This window comes from Amblyomma maculatum, chromosome 8 (genome assembly GCF_055883805.1).
Source record: "Amblyomma maculatum isolate TAMU_Amacu chromosome 8, ASM5588380v1, whole genome shotgun sequence".
NCBI lineage: Eukaryota > Metazoa > Arthropoda > Arachnida > Ixodida > Ixodidae > Amblyomma > Amblyomma maculatum.
Window position 1 is genome coordinate 897,422 of NC_139351.1, and position 24,670 is coordinate 922,091.

Below are 24,670 nucleotides of genomic sequence, written 5' to 3' on the forward strand. Positions count from 1 at the left end.
GCGTCAAAAAAAAAAAAAGGTCTGCCCTCAGCTTCATCGCGCAAGTACACAAATTTGCACCGCTTAAGTGCAGCACCGGATGCCGCCAGGTTTCTGCAGAGATGCCGCCCGCGGGCGCTGCGGCCGACAGCACTCAGGTCGTGCGCTAGGCCTTGTTTCTTTTGCCTTTTGTATTGTATCAGTCGCGCATGCGCTCTGGTCGTTATCATGCAGCCGTTTGTAGGCTATATATATCAGCAAGCAATCTCGAATAAACGCTCTTCTTGCTGCTTCTACGCTGCGTGTTCGTTGTTGGACGCCGGAACATGGTGTCAGAAGTGGGATGGCGTTCACATATGCAGTAACGCGCTGATCGAAGCGGTGTAACTGTGCACTGCACAATGGGCTTAGTGAAGCTACCGCAGCTGCTGGTGCTGTCCGGTAGCTGGAGCCTCTTCAAGCAGCGGTTCGAACAGTTCCTGCAGGCCACGGAGTGGACGAAAGAACCACGGACGGAAGGAGCCAAACCCGCACTGCTGCTCACCGTAGCCGGGGAAGACGCCCTAGAGGTAATCAACAACTTTTTGTTTTTGGAGATCGAAAGCAAGGAAGATTATCAAACTGTTACAAAGAAGTTCGAGTAATACTGCGAAGAGCAGCAAAACGAAGTGTACGAGCGGTATGTCTTTCGTTCAAGAACGCAAGCTGAGGGCGAACCCTTCGAGCGCTTTTCACGGGACATGAAAGCACGAAGCTGCAATTTCAGAACCTTGTATGACTCAATGGTCAGTGACCAGGTTGTCTTTGGCCCAGATAATCCAAAATTGCGCAAAAAGATGCTGAAAGTTAAGGACCTTATTTTAATGAGGGCGGAGGAAATTTGCAAGGCTGAAGATGTATGCGCCGAACAAAACAATACATTGGCTCAAGTGGAGAAGCAAGTAGCACGAATTGAAACGCGCCAGCAAGGTAACTTTTCAGCCTGTGAACAGCGTGCAGAATGTTCAGAGCACGACGAGGCTCAATGAGAACAGGAATTGGCTGGGATAAAAACATGCCTGCAGTTCAAATGCTCTAAGTGCAACGGCTTCCATGAACGCGGTAGATGCCCGATGTTCGGCAAAACATGCTTCCGTTGCCGTGGCGCTAACCATTTATCGTCCTGTTGAAAAAACGTGTCTCAAGTAAGCGAAGTACGCGGCGTGTAGGAAGGTTTTGAAATACTCGACGTCAGCTTAGGCAACAGAGCTGATTGGGTCATTCACACGAGAGTGACTTCCCAAGTAGTATCTCTAAAAGTAGACACAGGCTCGCAAGAGAATTAACTACCTTACTACGTTTTTCAAAGGCTCAAAGCGAAGCCATGTTTAAGAGCAAGTCCCTCCGTCCTCCGCTCATAAACGGGTGACGTCATAAAGCACATTGACGAGGCTATACGCTCCAAGTGGTTGTGAACGACCAAAGTGGGTACTTCTTCATTGTAAAAAAGGGCAACCAGGCCATATTGGGACTGTAAGGAAGTGAAGCGTTAGGTCTGTTGTTGCGTTCGGTGAACACTGTGCACACGAACAACATTGACCAAGTGGTTAAGGAATTTCCCGTCTGTTCACATATATACGCAGATATAAAACATTGCCTCACACAGCGCCATACAGACTTCTAGTCTCCCACTTATTCTTTGCCTCGAACCCCACCACGGCTCACTTTGCTTGCCTCGCGGGACTAGGCCGCACAACGTGCCCTTGTCACTTTGGTCAAGAGCCTTCTAAACACCTAGCCCAAGGGCTTTTTAATAGACACATTACTGACATGCACGGATGTGATGGCCAGAACTGTTCCTTACTGCAAGAAAAATTTACGAAATATTTTTGCACATAATTCAAGCTCTATTAGTGTGCAACCTCTCGTAGCTCAAACAAAATATACATCAGTGACTTTGTGCGGGCTTGCAATTCCCTTTTGTTGGGGGTATCGCAGAATACGCGAATCTATGTCACTGTACATTACGATTTTATTTACTTATATCCAGAGATATATAAATTACTAAAAGATTTTTTACAGGTTGTTTACCCACTATTTCACCTTTTTCTGCAGCAGAAGTTTTTGGAATAGTAAGCCATCAGCGATACACATCAGTGTTCGAGAATTGCATGAATGTGAAATAGTTGCACTGAAAAAGTTTGTTCGCCTTTGAATATTCTTGCAGATCTACTTAGCCAAATATTCAGTGTTTCATACCGTTTATGAAGTACTAAGCAACAAACATAACAAGCATGCTACAATGTATCTTTGGTAAAACAAACGTAACTAAAACAAGTCATTTCTGTTTTAAAGGCAAATTTTTTTCATCAGTCCCTTGTCAGGGATCAAGTGGCGAGCCGGGAAGAAGTCACGCACCAGCGTCCATTCGACAGTTATGAAGTTGGCGCAGAAGCTTCGTTCCATCTCCTGAAACACTAACCATGTATGTAAATTTTCTCATGGTTGATCTTGACTGCATACCTTCATGGCTCTCTTGATCTTTTTTGATGAATTCTTGCTACGTTAAAAACAACTGATGCCTCCTCATTTAAATATATATATATATATATATATATATATATATATATATATATATATATATATATATATATATTACACTGTTATTACACTGTTTCCAGGATCATGGTTAAAGACCGCATATATATATATATATATATATATATATATATATATATATATATATATATATATATGCGGTCTTTAACCATGATCCTGGAAACAGTGTAATAATTGAAAATTCGGCGTTTCCGCATCACTTAAGCCTTTTATTTATTTACTTATTTATTTGTACATACTATCAGTCCATCTGGACTAAGATAGGAGTGGGTTTGACATCAAAAATCATAAACGCAGGCCAGTACGATAAAACAGCAAGTACAGTCATTAAAACACGGTTCATAAAATACAGTCAATGTAATGTACAAATTATGTGCACTCCTGCGTTAAATATTTGCATATAAGGGTAGCAAATTGCTCTCGGGATTGAGCGTTCACAACGTGGTTAGGAAGGCTGTTCCAGTCGGATGATGTGGCAGGAAAAAAAGAGTATTTAAAACAGTCCTTAAAAAATTTTTCTACTTGGACGTGCTTATTATGCTTATTACGAGTGACGCGCGTCTTTGCTTCGTTTATGTATCGTTCTTTCTTAACCAGGACTAAATCATTTATTACACAATAAAACAAAGTTAGTCTTTTTTCTTTTCGTCTGTGGGAAAGAAGAGACACATCGGCTTGAGCATAAAGAGGGGTCACTGAATCCAATCGTCGATGCCGGGAGAAAATGAACCGTAGCGTCCCTCTCTGTATCTGCTCAAGCTTAGAGACAGATTTTTTGTGATATGGGTCCCATATTTCGCATGCGTAATCAAGTAAAGGCCGTACAAGCATCTTGTACGCTGTCAGTTTTGTGTCCGTAGAAGCCTGTTTTAGGACGCGTCTAATGTAGCCTAATCGCTTGTTTCCCTTCGCGACAATGTTGTCAATATGTTTTGCCCATCTAAGATTTGAGGTGATGGTCACGCCGAGGTACTTGCATTCATTTACTCTGGAAAGCCGGCTACCTTGCAAGCTATACACATAGTTCAGAGGCTCAAGCTTGTGAGTAATTGTCATGCAAACTGTCTTGTGTGGGTTTAGTGACATCTGCCATTCCGTGCACCAATTATCAATTTGGAGCAGATAATCATTAAGCTGAATTTGGTCAATAACGGATCTGATTGCATGGTAGATAATACAATCGTCTGCGAATAGCCTCGCTTTTACTGGTGAATCTCGGATCATGTCATTAATGTATATCAGAAATAAGAGGGGGCCAAGAACTGACCCCTGGGGTACACCTGATCTAACCTCGCAACAATCGGACCTCTTATCCCCGATGACAACATACTGTCTGCGACCTCTTAGGAAGTCCTCTACCCATCGAACTACACAGTTATGTCCCAAAACAGTTTTTACCTTAATTAGAAGCTTTCTGTGGTTAACCTTGTCGAAGGCTTTTTTGAAATCTAAGAATATAACATCCATCTGGCCCCTGCAATCAACCACTTTACAAAAATCATGACAACATTCCAATAGTTGTGTCACTGTTGACAAGCCCTCCCGAAAGCCATGTTGGTATTCACTAAAAAAATCATTGCGCGTTAAGTGCTGGCGAATATGTTTTGATACAATATGCTCTAAAAGCTTACAGCACACTGATGTTAGTGCTATTGGCCTGAAATTTGAAACGTTAGCAGCGTCACCATCCTTAAAAACTGGGGTAACCTTACTAATCTTCCAATCATCAGGAAGCATACCTGTGGCTAAAGATTTCTTAAAAATTACGAAGAGATACCTGGCCGTCCATTCAGCGTACCTCCTTAAAAATAAATTCGGTATTTCATCCGGGCCTGCAGCCTTTGAAGTGTCTAGCTTCAGCAGTGAAGCCAGAATTCCCTCGTATGACACTTGCAATTCGTCTAATTCGGGTAAATATTTATGCGACGCAAACTGTGTCGGTTCTCCGTCATCCGAAGTAAAAACACTTGCAAAGAACCCATTGAAAGCCTCCGCAATTTTAGCCTTATCCTCAGTGAGACCCTGATGCGTATTCATTTTTGTTATTGATGTCTTGGTTGCCGACAAGTGTCTCCAAAACTTTTGGGGAGATTCACGAAGATATTTACTCATTCTGATGTTGTAAAACTTATGTTTCGATTCTTTATTCATTAATTTCAACCTTTCACTTAATGTCGTTAAGTCCTCACGTAACGCCGGGTTCACTGATCGCCGCAACCTTGCTTTACGTCTGGACACTTTTCTTTTTAGTTGAAGAATTTCTCTCGTAATCCACGGATTCTGGATACGTTTTTTCTTACATTTCAAGGGTACATATTGTGTTATACATTTGTGAACAGTTTCTTTGAAAGTTAGCCATAGTTCATTTATGTGTGCGGACTCATCGTGGCTTAATTTGTCAAAGTAGTCATAACGGTAGCTTAATTCGTCAAGTATGGTAGTGACATCAGCTCTATTGAAATCTCTGTAGTATGTCAGGTGTTTTTGCGTACAAGAGAATGGACCCAACTGCAAAGTTACACTAACTAAGGAATGATCCGAGATTCCAGGTAGAATGGCAACTTTGTGCAGCCATGATGAGACACTGTCTGTTATGAAGACTAGATCCAGAACCGATCCACCATCACCGTGAACACGAGTAAGCTCCCTGACTACCTGTGTCAGCCCGTGGGAAAAACACATGTCAACAGCAGCTATCCCAGCTTCATTCTCCCGTGAACCCGGTTCCATTTCATCCCATTTTACATCCGGAAGGTTAAAATCTCCAGCAACAACAACATGTTTGTGCTGTGCGCGCAGGTCATAAAGAAAATCATTTAGCTTATTAATACCGTTTGAACCGGACCCAGGTGCACGATACACAGCCGCTACAAACAGCTCTTTTGTTCCTAAAAACATTTTACACCATAATGTTTCAATGTCGGTCATTTTGCAAATGAATGTGTAATTAACAGACCTTTTAATGAAAATAGCTACCCCGCCCCCTCTGCTGCCACGGTCGTTCCTAAGCACGTTGTAACCAGGCGGGCATATTTCAGAGTCACGTACATTATCGTGCAACCAGGTCTCGGTCATGACAACAACATCAGGGTCATGCTCAATCAGCACATGTTCAAAATCAACACACTTGTTTACAAGGCTACGAGCGTTAAGATTCAGCAGCCTGAACACTCCGTCATGCGCAAGTCAATCCCCTGCGTGAGCCACTGGCTCTTTATCGGATAGCTGTTCTTTCACACGACAGCGCCGGTTTGTCGCTTCGTCCCACGCGTAAGTTACACCATTTATCTTAATCTTGTCGAAAACAAGAGTAACTTTTCTCCCACTTTTCCTATCGTTTACTGCGCTGCTCCAAAGACGTTGTCGTCTTCTTCTTACTTCGTATGAAAAGTCTTCGTCAATAAAGATCTTTGTTCCTTGCAGTCTGGTCCGGTAGCGCAGTATTTCTTTCTTTTCGTTATAATTCCCAAGCCGCACAATGACTGGTCTCGAGTTTCCCGTAGAAGGTTTTCCAGTTCTATGTACCCGTTCTGCACTCGTCACTGCTACGTTAAGTTTTTGCGCGAAGACTCCCGCAATCACTTTCTGCTTCAATGGTTCCTCGGTTTCATTTTGTACCTCAAGAATGCCCCGGATCACCAAGTTCTTACTGTGGCTGCGATTTTCAATGTCGTCAAGCTTTTTTGATACGCCCCCAACACTGGAGCTAAAATGTACAATTTCATGTTCAGCCTGCTCAATCCTTTTACATTCTTCTGAGGTCTTCGAAAGCCCCATTGCTAGGTCGACGAGCTTTTGCTTCAATTCAGCTATACCCTCTTTAATTTCATGCTGCCCGTCCAAAAGCATCTGCATCATGCCATTTCCCATTTCATCTCGTGCATGACTTTCAACAAATACTTTACCTCTTTTACATAGAGAAAGTAACAGGCATGGCAGATTTAGCATGTAGTAGTACATTCGAAACATGTGCCACTTGGTTCCCAATATTGAGTGCAGAGAAAAATGAACGTGCAGGGGTAGCGTCCCATTTGTTGAAAATTTGCTCATGGAAAAACTGAAACAGTGGACCTACCAAAAATGGTTCTGACTTGTGCAATAATTTTGTCCTTGTACAGTAGTTCATTTAAGATCACTGATGGTCACTCAGCTTTTTTTTTTAAGTTAGAACTCAAGTCCTTTACCCTATCTAAGCGTGCAAATTATCAGTTACATCCCTTCTTTGCATGTTATTTTCTACAATATAGCCATATTTTTCATAATTTCTTTTATTTCTTGTGTCGAATTCTAGAAACTCAGGTGCTAATTTTATCACTGCCTTAGAAGTACTGAAAACAACATTTTTCGTCTTTTCGTTAAAGGTGAAAAGCAAGGCGCCCGTGTGTTGTGCTATGTCAGTGCACGTTAAAGAACCCCAGGTGGTCTAAATTTCCGGAGTCCCCCACTACGGCGGCTATCGTAGCCTGAGTCGCTTTGCTTTGGGATGTTAAACCCCACAAACCAAACCAAACCAAACCAATTCTCCATCTTTTTCCAGTGCCTAGAATCGCATGGTTCTGACAAACTATCTTTTTTTGTGCTTTTCAGGGCACCTCAGACAGAATGGCAGATTACAAAGAGAATGCATGCCCCGAAGGCAGTTTAATGTATGAAGGGAAATAAACCGTATGCACATGTTCCATTGAATGGGTGTTAAATATATTTGCATACAAAGTGCTACACAATTTGCATGCGTGCATGTTCCTTCACTAGATAAATAACAAAATTCACATGTGGTCACCGACGCTACTCTCACTTCAACTGCATGCTGAAAGAATACCAACATTATTCTTAAAAAGAAATCAACAATCATATACCATCGGCTGGTACAAACTGTACCAGCCGATGCTGTACTGTCGGTAAAAGAACAGATTTCATTTTAGTTAGTTGTGCGCGTGACCCAGAAAGCAGACAGCTTCTGGGTAAAGCAGAAATAAACTGAATGCTGTATTCAGAAAACAGAAACCCTATAATGGAAATTTGAACTTGATGCTGTATTGAGAAAACAGAAATTCTGTAAAGCAGAAATGAACTCCATGCTGTATTCAGAAAACAGAAACCTTATAATGCAGAAATAAACATTATGCCGTAATCAGGAAACAGATTCCGTAACCAATTAACAGAGTCCGTGCTACGGTTTTACGTTATATTAGGAACGTCCGTTATATGAAATACGGAAACAGCTCGGCAATAAATTACCTCCATGTTTCTACGTAAATCGGCGAAATTTTTTTTACAGTGTAGCGAAGCAATCCCTCTTTCCACAAGCTTATAATGCGAGGAATTAAATGGCAGTAGCTGCTTTTTTGCACGCGGGCATAACACACCCTATCACGAAAGAACTCAAATGCCAGGTCTAAAAAGTGTAATAAATTTTAACAGGCAGTTCACGTGTAAATTTGAGGCTTTTTCTTTGCTCTCTGAAGAACGATAAAACATACTCCACAATTTGCTGAAAGCTGGAACTTCACTTTTGGATTGTTTGTGAAAGAGATAATCTTGCATTTTGTCGAGTTAAGCGTCATTTGCTATTTAGTACACCAGTCCGAGATGAGGTTCAGGTCACTTTGGAGAGTAAGGTGATCTTCCGGGGAATTAATAAAGCGCTAAATGATGCAGTCATCTGCAAAAAGACGCAGGTAGGAATATATGCCATGTTGTGCCATGTTGTGCTGTCCTCTTCGCTTGTCACCAACGTAACATTTTTGGCTGGAGGTGCGGCGTACGTCATCCCCATTCTCGCCATGGAGCATCGACGCCATCTGTAAGCCCGGACCATCGACCGAGGGCCCAGGGACATCGCCGAGCAGCTTCGCCCCAGCCCTTCCAGCCCAGACCCGACCAACTACCACCGCCCAGCCCCCAACCCGGACCTGAAGACAAGGAGAACAGACAGACCAACAAGAACGGAGACGAAGGACCCGAAAGAGCCGAATGACTCGAAGGAACTGATGGACACGAACACGTGGTGACAAGCGAAGAGGACCGCACTACATGGCGATAGGGTGAAGGATGATTTAATGGTTAGCCAAGCGTGAGGGCTCCTCTCGCGCCGCTGCCTATCTTCTTCTTCGTAACAATATTTTCCCCTAATCATAACAATCCCACACAAATGATGGAACTTTTCATCAACGGAATTTTATGCCTCTTTCTTGGCCAACATTGAATTCGTGCATGCAATAAGAACGTTTCACTGCCTTCGCACTGGCACCCGCACCTGGCATATATTTTATTCCTGCAAAACAACAGCAATGAACAGGCCCGTTGCTCGCAGAAACGCTGATTTCAAACTAACAATGCTTGTTGCTGGGCGAATTGGTTGATCATCATTAAAAAAAAACAGCGCTAGCAGACGAAGGACAAGAAGGAGGACACACAACTGCCCTAACAGCGTTTATTTTCAAAACAGCCCAACTGCACCTTATATACAGCCAGAATTAAAACGAATGAATGATGCGCATGCACCCATTTCAAAAAGCAGCCTCGGAATCAACCCAACAAATGCCAAAATCAACTTATCAACTCCCACGAAGAAATGACGCTGCCAGAAAAGTGACACTGCCAGAAGGCGAAAAAATGCGCAACAGAAGCAGGACAAAAACACACCAAGAAGCAAAACCCACAGAGGGTGTATACAAAACATGTGTAAAAGCCAACAACCAACCAAGATAAAAATATGACGAAGAAATAACAAAAAGACAAAACGATGGCGGAGCAAAAAAAAAACAATCAACAAGCACCACGGCTAAAATATTGGTGGGGAAATCGGCGCTAAGACCAGTCGATGGTAAAAAAATGAAAAGTTAGCAACCAATGCGGCTAAACAAATGACAAAAAGCTCGACACGATGAAAAAAATAACATCATTAAAACCAACAAAATAACGACTGCTAGGTGACTAGTCAACAGAACACCGCAGCTAAAACCATGACAAGGAAAAAAGATGCTAAAATTAATTAAAGGCAGAAACACAATAGTGACCATCAGGAGCACACAGAGCGCGGGAGTATAAACCCTGAGGACAAAACCTCTGTCTTAGTTTCTATACAACAATAACTGATGGGCACGTTGGTCAGACATAGTTCTCGAGTGCTACAGTGCAACCGCACAAGGCCAAAGTACATGAAGAGACTAAACACAGCGCTGACTAACAACAAAGGTTTATTCTTGAAGGCATTGCTTAAAAGGCGCCAGCAACACTGAAAAGAAATACAAAGAACCGTGACAGATATTTCTCCTAGCAGGCCCATTTTTAAAGTGAAAGTGAAAGTTTATTAGATTGAACATATTTACAAAATGCATAAAAATACAGACCAGGGTCCCATAGTCATAAGACTGCACCGGGACTCTCGATAGATCACTACAACAAAATAAATAATAACAGCTAAGTTAGCGAAAGGTTATAATATACAAAACATGACAAATCGGTATTTTTACACAAAAAGAAAAGCACTAACAGAGGAATTAGACGAATCAGTAGTTTTACACAAAAACAAAGGCACTAACAAAGTTATCACACATAAAAAATATAAAACATCAGCAATTCAACAAATATTCCTTCAAGTTATTCTTAAATGTGGGCAAGGACATATAAGTTTTCAGTGTTAAAGGCAATGAGTTCGAAAATGAGATGGCTGCAAAAGATGTCTTCATTTTTCCATAATTAGTACGAACTTTCGGGAGTAGTAAATTGTTATTCGTTGCTAATCTATAGAGTTATAGCTCGAAAGTAGTAACGGATTAACAAACTGGAAATGCAAGCTGCCATTCAATGGCTTAAAGAACGCGATTACAAGGTGATACTGAAAGAGCTGGTGGACTGATAAGATATGATGTTCATATAATAAGGGACGAGCGCTAGTGGAAAACGTGCTGCAGGTGAAAATGCGGATGGCCTGATTTTGTATATGCTGTGCCGACGATAAATGGCAGTTGTAAGTATTTTCCCAAACGACAATCCCGTAAGTGAGGCGACTGTGAATGAAAGCATAATACAGAGATAAGAGAATGTAACAAGGAAAATATGGGCGTGCTTTAATGAGACCTCGGATGCCAAATACAGATATTTTTTTCAGATGAGTGATGTGGGCTGAGAATGTAAGTGCAGAATCAAGAATAACGCAAGTGTTATCGGAAGCTGGGATAGTGTAAGAACAGAGGGTTACCGTAGGAGTGCAAGGAAGGATTTTCTGGCTACTTTTGAAGATTAAAAACTTTGTTTCAGTGGGGTTAATAACCAGGTGGTTATTAAGACACCATTTTGTTATGTTACACAAAACGGTATTCAAATCAACAGTAAGATCATCGATTAACCTGTTCGATAATGACACGGTAGTATCGTCCGTGTATAAAACACAGCGACTTGGACTAATAGAAGTATGAAGGTCGTTAATATATAATATGAACAGTGAAGGTCCTAAAATAGACCCCTGAGGAACACCTTGGTTAATAGTTTTATATAGAGAGGTAGTTCCATTAATATTAATTATTTGTTTACGATCTTGTAAGTAGCTTTTCAGAAGGAGAGATACAGCGTCTACTATGCCATAACATTCTAGTTTCTGTAGCAAAATCAAATGGGTAATCGTATCAAAAGCTTTTGTTAGATCTAAAAACACCCCCGCCGGGGTGGCGCAGTGGTTACGGCGCTCGACTACTGTTCCCAAGGACGCGGGATCGAATCCCGGCCTCGGCGGCAGCTTTTCAATGGAGGCGAAAAGCAAGGCACCCGTGTGCTGTGCGATGTCAGTGCACGTTAAAGAACCCCAGGTGGTCGAAATTTCCGGAGTCCTCCACTACGGCGTCTCTCATAGCCTGAGTTGCTTTGGGACGTTAAACCCCACAAACCAAACCAAACCAAATCTAAAAACACAGAATCAACAAATTCGCCATTGTCAATGCCATGCTTAATAATAGATTCAGTCAAAGAGATACGAGCCAAGTTAGTCGAACTGTCGGACCTAAAACCAAACTGACAGGGGCTAATAATATTGTCACGCACTTCTCGCGGTCCTGTATTGGAAACAGAGGAAGCTTGGCGGGATAAGCAGAAGAAGAAGAGGAAGCTGGTTCTACCCGCTCTGTTGTGCTAATCTCCAGCGCATCATAAGATCTGGGTAAATAAACTTCGTAACAAGTGTGGTGGAGTTTGCGGGGTAAAGATCACCACGAAACCTCCTACAACGCCGAAGCAGAAGAATTGCTGGACTACCCCCCCTATAGACGGAGATGGCGCACGCAGATGTTTCAACACCGCCCGTGCTAGCAGCACAACCAACCACCCCACAGCCTTATCGGGAACCCCGACACTTTTATGGCAAGCCTGGGGAAGACGTGGATGACTGGCTCAACCACTACAATCGGGTGAGCAAATACAACCGCTGGGACGTGAATACCAAGCTGGCGAATGCGGTATTCTTTCTTTCGGGATACCAAGCATTCCACAGCGATAAGGGGGAGCGGGCGGCAGTGACAACTTTAGTTAAAAGAAATATGGCAGCAGTACAGCAAGACCTCGCATCGCCAGAGATAGAAAATGTTTTTGTGGAGATAATCATGGAACCAGTCCTAGGGCCAGTATCTTCCTCCTCAATATTTACAGCTCACCGAGGCAGCGCAAGGCCAGATTCAGGACTTTGCTCTGAAAAGCAGAGCTAGTCAGCGGAGAACATCAGTTAGTGATTATGGGAGATTTCAGGGGATACTGTACACCTTGCCCTAAAGGGAGGCAGTTGTGGGAGGATATACAAGACCTAGGGTGCACTATACATACAGATCCTACCTATCCGACACGAATTGGGAACAGTGCTAGCGTCGATACATCCCCCGACCTCACACTATCTAGGCGCACCCTCAGTCCCCAGTGGAACAACACGGACATGAACTTCGGTAGCGATCACTACATAATCGCGCTTAAACTTGGGGGTGGCCCCGGCCCTAAACGTCGTGCAATGCCGGCGATAGTGGAATGGGACAAATTTCGGGACAACAGGACAGGCGACAATGAAAGCAAAATAACCGACCTCGACACGTGGGTTGCACAACTAAAGTCCGACGTCAAGGCAGCAACTAAATATCTCGATGGCGCTAACGCTCCGGATTTAGTGGATAGTCGTCTTCGCCGCATGTGGGAGGCAAAGGAACGAATGGAAAGGAGACTTAAGGGGCAGCGGTGGAATCGTAACCTAAGGCGCAAGATAGCTCGGCATAATAAGGCCATTGAAGATTACGCTTTCAAGCCATGCGAGCAAAACTGGGGGGATCGATTCGAACACATGGAGAATAATATGAGCATGCCTAAGACCTGGGAACTTCGTCACCTTCTGGACCCTGAGAGCTCGAAAGCTCAAGTAGGCACTAACCTCATGAAGATTAGACACTCCTTTCCAGGAGATGACGAGGAGTTCTTTCGACAGTTGCAAGACTTGTATGTTAGCGATACAAGCAGGATGCCCCTTCCTGACTACTTAGGGGTCGCCAATGATGAGCTTGATGCCGCTATTAGCACGGCAGAAGTAAGAGCAGAGATTCTTCGGCTTAGAACCAACACGGCACCGGGCCCAGATGGTATCACTAATAAAATGCTGCGAAACCTAGATGACCAATCGGTAGCCGCACTAACTCAGCTTATGCAGGAATGCTGGGAGAAAGGGGAAATACCTCAGCAGTGGAAAACGGCTGACATTATTCTCATACCCAAGCCTGGTAAGCCACTTCAGATAGACAATTTACGGCCAATATCATTAACATCATGCTTGGGAAAGCTACTAGAACATGTTATTCTAACCAGGCTTACCAAATATATTGATAGACACGACCTTTTCCCGCGGGAAATGATAGGCTTCCGCTCTCATCTCTCGACTCCGGACCTCATGTTCCAGTTGGAACATGACATTATCCGGTCCAAGAGTAAAGATGCTAAGGCCATCCTTGGCCTCGATCTAAAGAAGGCATTTGATAATATCTCGCACCAGGGAGTCATGGACGGCCTATCAGCATTGAATGTAGGGAAAAAACGTATAATTATATCAAAAACGTTTTGAGTGGGCGTAGTGCCCGCTTTAAATCCGCGATAGCACATCATCACTTTTCCCTCTGGGCAGTAGGGGTACTCCTCAGGGCTCGGTACTCTCGCCTCTTCACTTTAACGTAGCAATGGCAAAACTACCAGAACAACTACGACGTTACCCTCACTTAAAGTTTAGTATTTATGCTGACGACATTACACTATGGATCAGCCGGGGTAGCGATGTCGTAATTGAACACACGCTACAAGAGGCGGTGGACACGATCGTGCGGTTTGTAGCAGAACGTGGACTTACATGCCCGCCGGAAAAATCAGAATTCTTAATTTACGATCCACGGTGCCTGCGGAGAGAGCGTAAAGTGGATATACAGATTTCGGTACAAGGACATCAAGTTCCCCAGGTATCGCAGATCCGTATATTAGGTCTCCTTCTCCAGGATAATGGCTACAACGGCGCAACTATTAGGAAGCTTGAGCGGCATGTATACCGAACAGTTAGCCTCATCCGCCGAGTTTCGAGTAAAGGCAGAGGACTAAAGGAAAAAAAATCTTCTGCGCGTAATCCAGGCATTTATCATTAGCCGAATCAGCTATTCTACGCCATACTTACCCCTTAAGGCAGCAGAACGACAGAAATTAGCCTCATCCGCACAAGTATTAAATGAGCCCTTGTACTCCCGCGCTGTACTTCCAGCGCTAGCCTCCTGCAACTGGGCATCCATAACACATGGGATGAGATCGCGGAAGCGGTGCGCACTTCACAGGTAGAACGGCTCCGCCTAACCGCCGCAGGCAGATCCATTCTAGAAAAACTGGGCCTCGACACTTGGGGAGGCGATCAGACAAAATCTGAAATAGACATGGCTGTACGGGACAGGCTATGGATACCTCCGCTGCCAAAAAACATGCACCTCGAACACCATACGGAGCGTCGGGAAAAAAGGGCTCAAATGCTCAGTAAGAAATTTAGCCGCTTGCCGCCGGTGGAAGTAGCCTTTGTATATGCTGCCGGATGGGCTTGCAGCGGTATCGAATGGGTCGGGTAGACCGATCACCACGGTCACCCTGAAAACTAGATCTCCTGAGGCAGCTGAGGAAGTGACTGTAGCTCTAGCCTGCACCCAGACAAAGGCGCGTTTCGTGATCTGCGACAGCAAAACTGCCATACGAAATTACAGTCGTGGGTTGATTGCTCCCCAGGCAATTCAAATATTACACCAATCACCAATCTCGCGAACTATACAGCTGATTTGGACTCCATCGCACACTGGCGTTCCCGGCAACGAATCCGCCCATGCCATGGCTCGAGGGCTCTACCACCGAGCCGGCGGAAGAGAGAGGGGGGGGGGGGGGGGGGGCTTGGAGCGGGGAGCATAGAGTGTGCCAAATCTTACACAGAAATTCTGCAGCATTATAGACTCAGTAGACGAGTGGCTGCTGCGCCAGCCCCTACCCTAAATTGCAGGCAGGCCGTCGCCTGGCGTCGCCTTCAGACTGGGACATTCCCACACCCGCTCCTGGTGAGCCATACGCTCCCAGGAGAAAGATCTGAATTCTGTGCAAACTGTGACTCGAGAGGGACCCTCGAACACATCCTCTGGGACTGCCCCTTTTCTCCCGGGAGGGGTCTAAATCTGACGCCGCAACTCTGGGAGACCATGCTGCGCTGCTCGGACCCTGGGCTCCAGCTAGCCGCCATCCAGCTGGCCTGGGACGCTGCCGGCCAACAACGTCTGCCGGCCTGCGTCTGAGGCGGGGCACCCGCCATCCATCCCAAGCGACGGAGGGCCGGAGCCTCTTAATCCGCTGGAATAAATAAAATGTTCTGCTCTCTCTCTCTTTCTTGACGAAACTGCACTAACACGGTTTGACAATCTGAAGCATCCCTTACCACCTGGGATCGCTTCATGGAAGAAATGAGAGCGGGATTCGGCGATGCCGATGCTCGAAAAAAGAGCGCCGAACATACTCTGGCTCAGCGAGCGCAAGCCCCGTGGGAGACCTGCACAACGTATATAGAAGGAGGCCTCAAGCTATGCAGAATAGTTGATGCTCGGATGACAGAGGAAGACAAAGTGGGACACCTCCTCAAAGGAATAGTGCAAGATGTCTACAACTTTCTCATCTGCAAGGAGGATTTGAATACCACCGCTGATGTAACACGACACTGCCGCACGTTTGAAGGCTTGAATCGACGCCTTATCATTCCAAAGTTTGGTCGGTTTCCTAATGTTACAACTGTCGCCAGTGTGGATGTGTCTGAAGCGACGAGCATGGCAGATCATCATCATCCTCATCATCATCAGCCAGACTATACCCACTGCAGGGCGAAGGCCTCTCCCATATTTCTCCACTTAACCCGGTTCTGTTCTAGCTGCATCCACTTGACCCCTGCGAACTTCTTAACCTCATCCGCCCACCTAACTTTCTGCCGCCCCCTGCTACGCTTTCCTTCCCTTGGAATCCAGTTTGTTACCCTAAGCGACCATCGGTTATCCTCTCTTCGCACTACATGTCCTGCCCATGCCCATTTCTTCTTGGCATGACAGATACAATTCGACAGATCGTCCGCGAGGAGCTTCGGAGACATCAAGATATTGGGGGCCACGTCAGACCCGTCTACAGTGGCATCTCTTCGGCAGACAATAACCCATCTTCTACCGGTTATGCTCCCTCTGTTACGACTCCTTCTGACATCCGATGCTCTGCAGCTCATCGCCCGAACATGCAACCTCTCACCATCAACGCCTACAACAGCGAGCACTCTCGTCCTCCTCGTCGACTACATCACGAACACGATGCGTTTAATCCAAGCGACGATAGCCATATTCACCGAACGAAAGTGGGCCGCCAGTGTGCTACGCCTGTGGAATGATTGGCCACATTTCGCGTTTTTGCCGGAATCGCCGTCCGTACCAGCAGTATCGCCGACAGTGGGTGAACTCCCGTGCAAGGTTTCCTGCAGACAATGATGATTTATACAGAAGACCACCTGGCCGGAATGAGTACAGAGCAACAGCTAGCCGACAAGAACGCAGACTGGCGCAGAACCGAAACGAATCCCCGGCCTCTGACCGTAACCTGACACCACCACCTCGTCGCCTACGACGCTCCCCTTCTCCTCGACGACGGTCGCCACCTCCGGGAAACTAGTCAGTGCGGCCGATGGAGGTGAGGTCGCAAAAGATTCTAGCTTACCCATGCCTCTTCCCGTTTCGATCTTCAAGAACCGAATTGAAGTGTTTGTGGACGGTGTACGTACTATGGCATTGTTGGACACAGGTGCAACCATTTCTATTATAAGCCTCGCTTTTAAAAACTGCCTTGGTCATAAAATTATGTTTGGTTGGGATAGTGCGGCGACGTTTTGTGGTGTTGGTGGCGAACCGCTTAACCCACTAGGAGTCTGTTCCGTGAATCTTCTTATCGCCGGCCACAGATTCCGAACTGAATTCGCAGTACTTGCTCGATCAACGCATGACGTAATTCTTGGACTCGATTTTCTGGAACAATGTGGGGCCACTCTCGACTTTCGCAACGGAGACATTTCTGTGAGCACTCGAATTGAATCTTCTTTGTGCAAAAATTCGCGGACCAATCCCCGCACGCTTTCGGTTTCGGATGACAGTTATTCCTGCAATTTCAGCAGAGTTTATACAAGTTGTTAGTTCAAGCTGTGCCAGTGATGAGTTCGACGCTGTGGTTGAACCACTCACCCTCAAATGAACGAAGTAAAGCATTCTTATTCCCCGCTGCGTCATCTCAGTCATTAATGGCCATTCCTCTTTGTGGACGACTAACTGCTCTAACGAACCTGTTGTATTGCCACGTGGTCTAAAACTTGCAAACTTTGACGAAGACGCTTTCAAATCAGTGGCAGTGCTCAGCACAGATAATTCCCAGCCTACCACATGCTCAGAAGTAGATAAAACAAATTTTCTTGCCATGATTAACAAGTCCCTGCCAACAAGTGGCCGTTACAGTTTAGTAGAAGTTCTGTCGAAACATACTGCGGCTTTCGATTTCTCTCGGGACTCACCACCACGGATTGCTATTTCCCGTACTCAGCACCGAATCAATACTGGGACTGCTGATCCAATCCGTCAGAAGCCTTATCGTGTATCCCCATCAGAGCGCCAAACAATCGAAGAACAAGTTCGTGATATGCTGCATAAGGGCATCATTCAGGAATCGTCTAGTCCGTGGGCTGCCCCTGTGATACTAGTCAAAAAGAAAGACGACACATGGCAATTTTGTGTTGATTATCGACGGCTGAATACTGTTACCAAGAAGGACGTGTATCCCCTGCCACGTATTGATGACGCCATTGATTGTTTGCATTCTGCTTCCAATTTTTCCTCAGTTCACCAGCGATCAGGCTATTGGCAGATCCCTATGCACCCGGAAGATAAAGAACACCAAGATGGGCTGTATGAATTTATTGTGATGCCATTTGGATTATGTAACGCTGCAGCCACGTTCGAAAGATTCATGGATACAGTTTTGAGCAGACTGAAGTGACACATTTGTATTTGTTATTTGGACGATGTAGTAATATTCTGGACTACTTTTGGGGAACACAACAGTCGACTGGAGATTGTCTTGGAGTGTATTGAGAAAGCTGGTCTGGTACTCAATTCCAAGAAATGTCGTTTTGGAGAACGCCAGACTGTGGAACTTGGTAGACAAGGATGGAATCAGGCCTGATCCGAAAAAGGTCGAAGCTGTCACTTGTTTTAAACCGCCGAAATCGTTAAATCAGCTAAGGAGTTTTTGGGGCTTTGTTCCTATTTCCGGCGTTTTGTTCCGAAGTTTGCTGACCTAGCATATTCCCTTACTTGTCTTCTGCAAAAAGATCTACCTTTCAAGCGGAATGCCGATTGTGACTCCGCCTTTCGACAGTTACAATTTATTTTGACATTTGGGCCTATACTACGCCACTTCTGCCCATCAGCTCCAACACAACTTCCCACTGACGCCAGCGCAATGGCAATGAACATGTCGTTGCATACGCAAACCGTTCTTTGAGCAAGGTTGAGCGCAATTACACAGGAACAGAACAGGAATGCTTAGCTGTTGTTTTCGGTGTGCAACGCTTTAGGTCATATCTTTATGGATGTGCATTTAAAATTGTGATGGACCATCATTCCTTATGTTGGCTTGTAAACCTTCGTGACCCCTGTGGACACCTTGCGCGGTAGGCTTTGCGCCTGCAAGAATTCAGTTTTACTGTGCCTTTTAAGAGTGGTCGTAAGCATGGTGATGCTGACTGCCTGTCACGGTTGCCGCTTGAAACTACTGATTGCGACAATGAGATCTTGGACGAATATGTAGCTGCCATCTCTCCAAGCTTCCCCAATGTTGGTGAATTCAAGATTGCGCAGCGGAACGACAGGGAGTTGGCACCGCTTTTTGATGCAGCAAGTTCCCGGAACCCTCCGCCCTCATTCTGTATTCGTGACGGTCTACTATACAGAAAGAACTACTCGTCAGTAGGTGCACGGTTTCCTCTGGTAGTTCCTACAAGTCTTAGGTGTCAGGTTCTTCGGGTAATGCACGGCGAGGCCACAGCTGGACACTTGGGTTTCGCCAGGACATTGCACAGGACTAAGGAACGTTTTTATTGGCCGAAGATGCGTCAGACTGCTCAACGTTATGTGGCCAGCTGCCTCCAGTGCCCGCGTTTCAAGCACCCAACCTGCTCTCTGCCAGGCTGTCTTCAGCCTATAACGCCACCTCGAACCCCATTCGAACAGGCGGGAATTGACCTTCTAGGACCATTTCCCCGATCCTCCAACTGAAACCACTGGATCATCGTGTGCGTAGATTACCTTACGTGGTACTGTGAAACTGCTGCCATACCGTCAGCCACTGCTTCTGATGTCTCTTCTTTCCTCCTACGGTCTATCATTCTTCGACATGGGCCTCCTCGCGTGTTAATAAGCGACCGTGTGTGTGAGAGTTTACGGCAGAAGTTGTAGAGGAACGTCTTCGTCTCTGCTCATCCTATTTTCGCCATTCAACTACTTAGCACCCACAAACAAACTGTCTTACCGGACGCACCAATGCTTAGCAAAATGCTCGAAATGTATGTCGACTCCCGCCACAAAAACTGGGATGAAGTCCTTTCGTTTATAACGTACGCCTTTAACACTGCTAGGCACGAAACGACAGGCTACAGTCCGTTTTTTCTTCTTTACGCACGACCTCTGCGAAGTACTCTGGACACGTTTTTGCCTTTCTCACTCCCAGCTGAAAGTTCACTCGCGTATACTCTCTCTTTGGCTGAAGAAGCTCGTCGACTCTCCTGACTTCGCACACTTGCCTCCCAGGAACGCTACAAGCAACGCTACGACAAGCGTTATCAAGATGTTAATTATACCCCTGGTGATTTGGTGTGGCTTTGGACGCCACTGCGTGAGCGCGGCTTGTCCCAGAAACTGTTGCACCATTATACTGGTCCTTTCGTTGTACTGGAACGCCTCAGCGCAGTCAACTTTGTAGTCTCTCGCCTGACCACCCAAGGTCGTCGTTCTCAGAAGACTCAAGTAGTCCACGTGGCCCGCATGACGCCCTTCTATCAACGTGACGAACCTTGACTCGCCCGGTGGGCATCGTCTACGAAGGGGGCAGTGTCACGCACTTCCCGCGGTCGTGTACTGGAGAACGAGGAAGCTTGGCGGGATAAGCAGTAGAAGAAGAGGAAGCTGGTTCTACCCGCTCCGCTCTGGTGTGCTAACCTCCTGCGCATCATAAGATCTGTGTAAATAAACTTCGTAACAATATTAAATTTATTTAGATAATTGTCTAAGCGGCTGACTATTAATTTTTCAGTTACCTTACTAAGAGATGATAAAATAGATACTGGACGATAGTTAGATATTGTTTGTCTGTCACCTTTTTTGAACACCGGAATGACTTTCGCTATCTTAAAGCAAGCAGGAAAGACGCCATATGACAAACTGGTACAGAAACTAGATTAGCAACAAGTTTCAGGTGCCGTGAGGATATGTTATCAAGTACAGGACTAGTGTCCTTGAGGCTATTAATAATCAACTCGATTTCAAAAGGGGAGACAGGAAAAAGAAAGAAAGATTGATTAGTGCGTTTCAAATCCATCTCCGGCGGAAGTGGAAGTCGGTTATGTGACTCAGAAAAGAAGTCACTGAAAGCATTCGCGGTGTCAAATGGCTCAGTGTAGACAGTACCATTGAAATTAATTTCAGTAGGGGCATTGTTAGCGCAGGGCAAATTGAGGAATTCTCTAAATAGTCTCCATTGCTTTTTAGCGTCGTTAGCGTTTTTACACAGTTCGTGATCATAGTAAGATCTTTTCGCGTGCTTAAGTAAGTTGTTTAGAACAATGGAGTATTTTTTGTAGCGGGCTTTCAAGGAAACTTTAATAGGCTGTTTTTTTCGTTTTTCTGTACAAATTTTCTTTTCGACGCATGCTACTTAATAAACTATTTGTAAGCCATGGATTATGGGGAACTTTGTAATTCTTTTTACATTTCAGTATTGCTGTACTCTCAGATATGCAGTTGGAAAGAAGGTGACAAAAACACTCCATTGCTCCCTCCGGATTGATGGACAAGAGGCATGGAGACCAGTCTTTGTTACGGATAGAGTTAACAAAATCTTCGTTGTTGAATCTGGAAGTGTAGAAAATTGACCGTGGAGGACGGGATGGTTTACTGTGTGTAACGAAAATAGGAAAATGATCCGTAATGTCAAGTTTAATGACCCCTGAGAGGGGAGAGATTCACTATGTGCGGAAAAATTCATGTTCTTTCTGCAGGATAGGTACTGATGGGGTGCTTACACATCTCTGACCCAACTTCATGATCTTAGACGCTACAATAAGTTCACTAGTCAGCTGGTCTTTGTGTTTATCTAAAATCCGCTTGCGCTGAATGGGATGGCAGCGTTTTTATTCAAAAGTATGGTATATGTATAGGAGCGTGCATTGCTCCACTGCTCTGTTATTTTTATTTAGTTATGCTTGACAGGACTTGAAAATCGACTTATAACCTCAAATGCTGCAAGAGGTTTCCGCTTTGTAGATGACTACCTGGTGCTAATTAAATCTTATTCGCTGAATTTTGATGAATAAGTTATTGCAGTTCTTTCTGTTTTTTTTTTTCCGAAGTCCTTGCGGCGCTTGAAGTGCCACATGAAGTGCCTCTTGATGACTGCAAAAATTTCTTGACTTGACCATGTACTTTACTGTTGCACATATGTGCGTGTCGCTTGAAGAACCGAGGAGTAAAAACCGTTGTTTCTCTACCGTTCCTCATATTATAAGCTCGTAAAAAGGGGCACTGTCGCATCTTGCTTCAGAAATGCGGTGAAGAAATCATGCACCCATACGACTGTCAATGGTTTTTATGGTCAAGTTGATAGGCTTGTTACTGCAGGTTACCCTCTTTACATTTTAGCACCATTAGTGGAGGATTTGTTAAGAAAATTGAAACATGGCACCACAGTCGACCACAGCACCAGAAGCAAAAATGGGTCTGTCATACCCTACGTTGTCTTTCATAACTTGAAATGAGAGCCGGAGTAGATGTTGTGTTTGCAGCTCCTGTGAAATTGAGAAGATTGTGCGCGAATGAAGATTGTGCGCGAATGTAAATGGGCCCAAAAAGTCAACTGAAGCTGAATCTGTCTGTAGAAGAAAGCATGAGGTTAAATTTGTGAAGTGCGCAGAAAATCTGGTGTATTCGATCCCTTTGAGTTCTTACGTTGGCCACACTGGTCGTTGTTTGAACGACATGCTGAGGGAGCGCAAAAACGATCTCAAGAATGCCACACGCCACATCGGAGTCACGGCCGTGATTGTTCTTGCCAACCATCGTAGAACAAAAGCAGGATTTTAGATGAACACAAAGATCAGCTGACTAGAGAACGTATCGAAGCGTCTGAGATCATGAAGGTGAGTCAGAGATGTGTAAGCATCCTATCTGTAGCTATCTTGCAGACAGAACATGAGTTTTTGCATATTTAGTTAATCTTATGGCATCAAAAATATGCCTGGTAGCAGGGATATCTGTCATGATCTTTGCAGGTTTCTGTTCTTTTTTTTTCCGTTTTGCTGGCGCCTTTATAAGCAATGGCTTCCTGAATAAACATTTGTTGTTAGTCACCGCTGTGTTTAGTACCTTCTTGTACTGAGGCCTCGTGCCGTCGCGCTGTTGCACTCTAGACTAAGTCTTAGTTTCTGTTAACATATTTCTTGAGTCCTTAATGCTTTTGTCCTCAGGGTTTATGCTCCCGTGCTCTGTGTGTTCCTGGTGGTCACTAATGTGTATTTTCCTTTACTTTTAGCGTCTTTTTCCCTTGTCACGGTTTTTTATTTATTTTAATTATTTATTCATGTCAGCATAAGCAAAGACAGGAGTTGCAGGATATGTACAATACCAATATTACATACATGAGGAAAAAAGAAATGATAAAACTATGCAATTCATTGGTACTTGCATGCACAAGACATACCGCTTTACAAGAAACCCGTACAGCCTTAACTATCATAGAACAAGAAGCAAATCATAATTCAGTAAGTATATGGAATAACTACTCTTCGTTACCCGAATAAATTACACAGCACACCAGGAAATCATCATACCGTTAACAAGCACTTTGTTAAAGCGTTTAAAAACGTTGTAAGTTCATTAAGAATGACAATAGCGTTTGGCAGCTTGCTCCACTGGTCTATTGATCGAACTAAAAAAAAATATTGGAAGCAATCGGTTCTGTAGATTAAAGGTATAATGCATTTCGCGTGCTTTATTCGTGTGTGAAAATTAACATCTGGTGTGATGCTTTTCTTAATATGGACGTGATAGCACCCAGTTAAGATTTGAATAAAAGAAAACCAGCCCATTTAATCTATTTCTTTGATGTAAATTAAGAAGTCGGGATTTTTTTTCTTAGTTTTGTAGCAGATCGTGTGCTGAATGTAGGCGTTATAAATAAACCTAAGCGCACGGTTCTGAACCCACTCACATTTCTGTATATTTTTCTGGTATAAGGTAGCCAGACATGACTTGCGTATTTGAAAAGTGGCATCACAGTCATTTTGTACGCAAAAAGCTTTACTTCTGGCGTCGTACCGCGTAGTTTCTTCCTCGATGTAAAGAGTTCGCCTTATTGCAAACATGCTCGACGTGTACAGACCAGTTCAGGTCACTAGTTAGGTAAATACCAAAATACTTGTATTATTTTGTTTGCATCAAATGAATAGTGTCAAATTTTAAAGGAACATCAGAGGATGCTTTTTTTTTGTGTCACCCGCAGAAAAACGGTTTTCTGCTTATTTAGATCTATTTACCACTATTTGTACCAACAGTAAACATCACCCAAATGTTAATTAAGTTTAGCCTGGTCGTCGAAAATGTTATTTTAGCATAGATGGGTGTGTCATCTGCATAATGCCTCACCGTTACACCCGAGTGAAAGCCAACATTCATATCACTAATAAAGGCATGTTCTGATGCAAGCATCACCCCAATTGAATCCATGTCGGTCGATGGTTTGCTTATGAAGGGTACCTCTAGCGTCCTGGTGGATGATTGGCGGGAAACTCTGAGGCAAAGTTCATCAACGCCAGCACAGATAGCTCTCACTGTCGTCAGGTGAAGATAACGGTGATCTGTCGGCGTCTGTTGAGGCGCGTGGGCCTCGCCATGATCCGCTGTGATGCGCACAGGTGATGAGCAGAACTCACAGACAAGCAAAGGCGAACAAATTCGGATGCATTTCTTGGTGCGTGCCGCGCCCGCAACTGCAGTGTTCTCTTGGCTAGCCGCACAGCGGTCGCTATTTTGTTGATTTTAATGTTTTCTTTGTTTCGAGCTTTTTGTTAATCTTTTAGCCGCGTTTGTGGTTCACTTCTCATTTTTTGTTTTACCTTTGACTTGTCTTAGCGCCTGTTTCCCTGCCAGTATTTTTGCCGCGGTGCTTGTTGACTGCTTTTTTGCTCAGACATCGCGTTGCTGCAGGTTTTAATGCTTTCTCGTTTTGTTCTTTC

At 44.6% G+C, this 24,670-nt stretch overlaps 1 protein-coding gene across 1 annotated transcript in view; it reads left to right on the top strand.

The window, feature by feature from the left end:
- Window positions 1-380: 380 nt before the first annotated feature.
- LOC146180430 (uncharacterized) overlaps window positions 381-24,670 on the top strand; it is a 46,428-nt gene continuing 22,138 nt past the window's right edge. Inside the window, exon 1 of the mRNA XM_084577753.1 lies at window positions 381-548. Coding sequence (XP_084433879.1) covers window positions 381-548 — 168 coding nt within the window. The remainder of the gene's footprint in view (window positions 549-24,670) is intronic.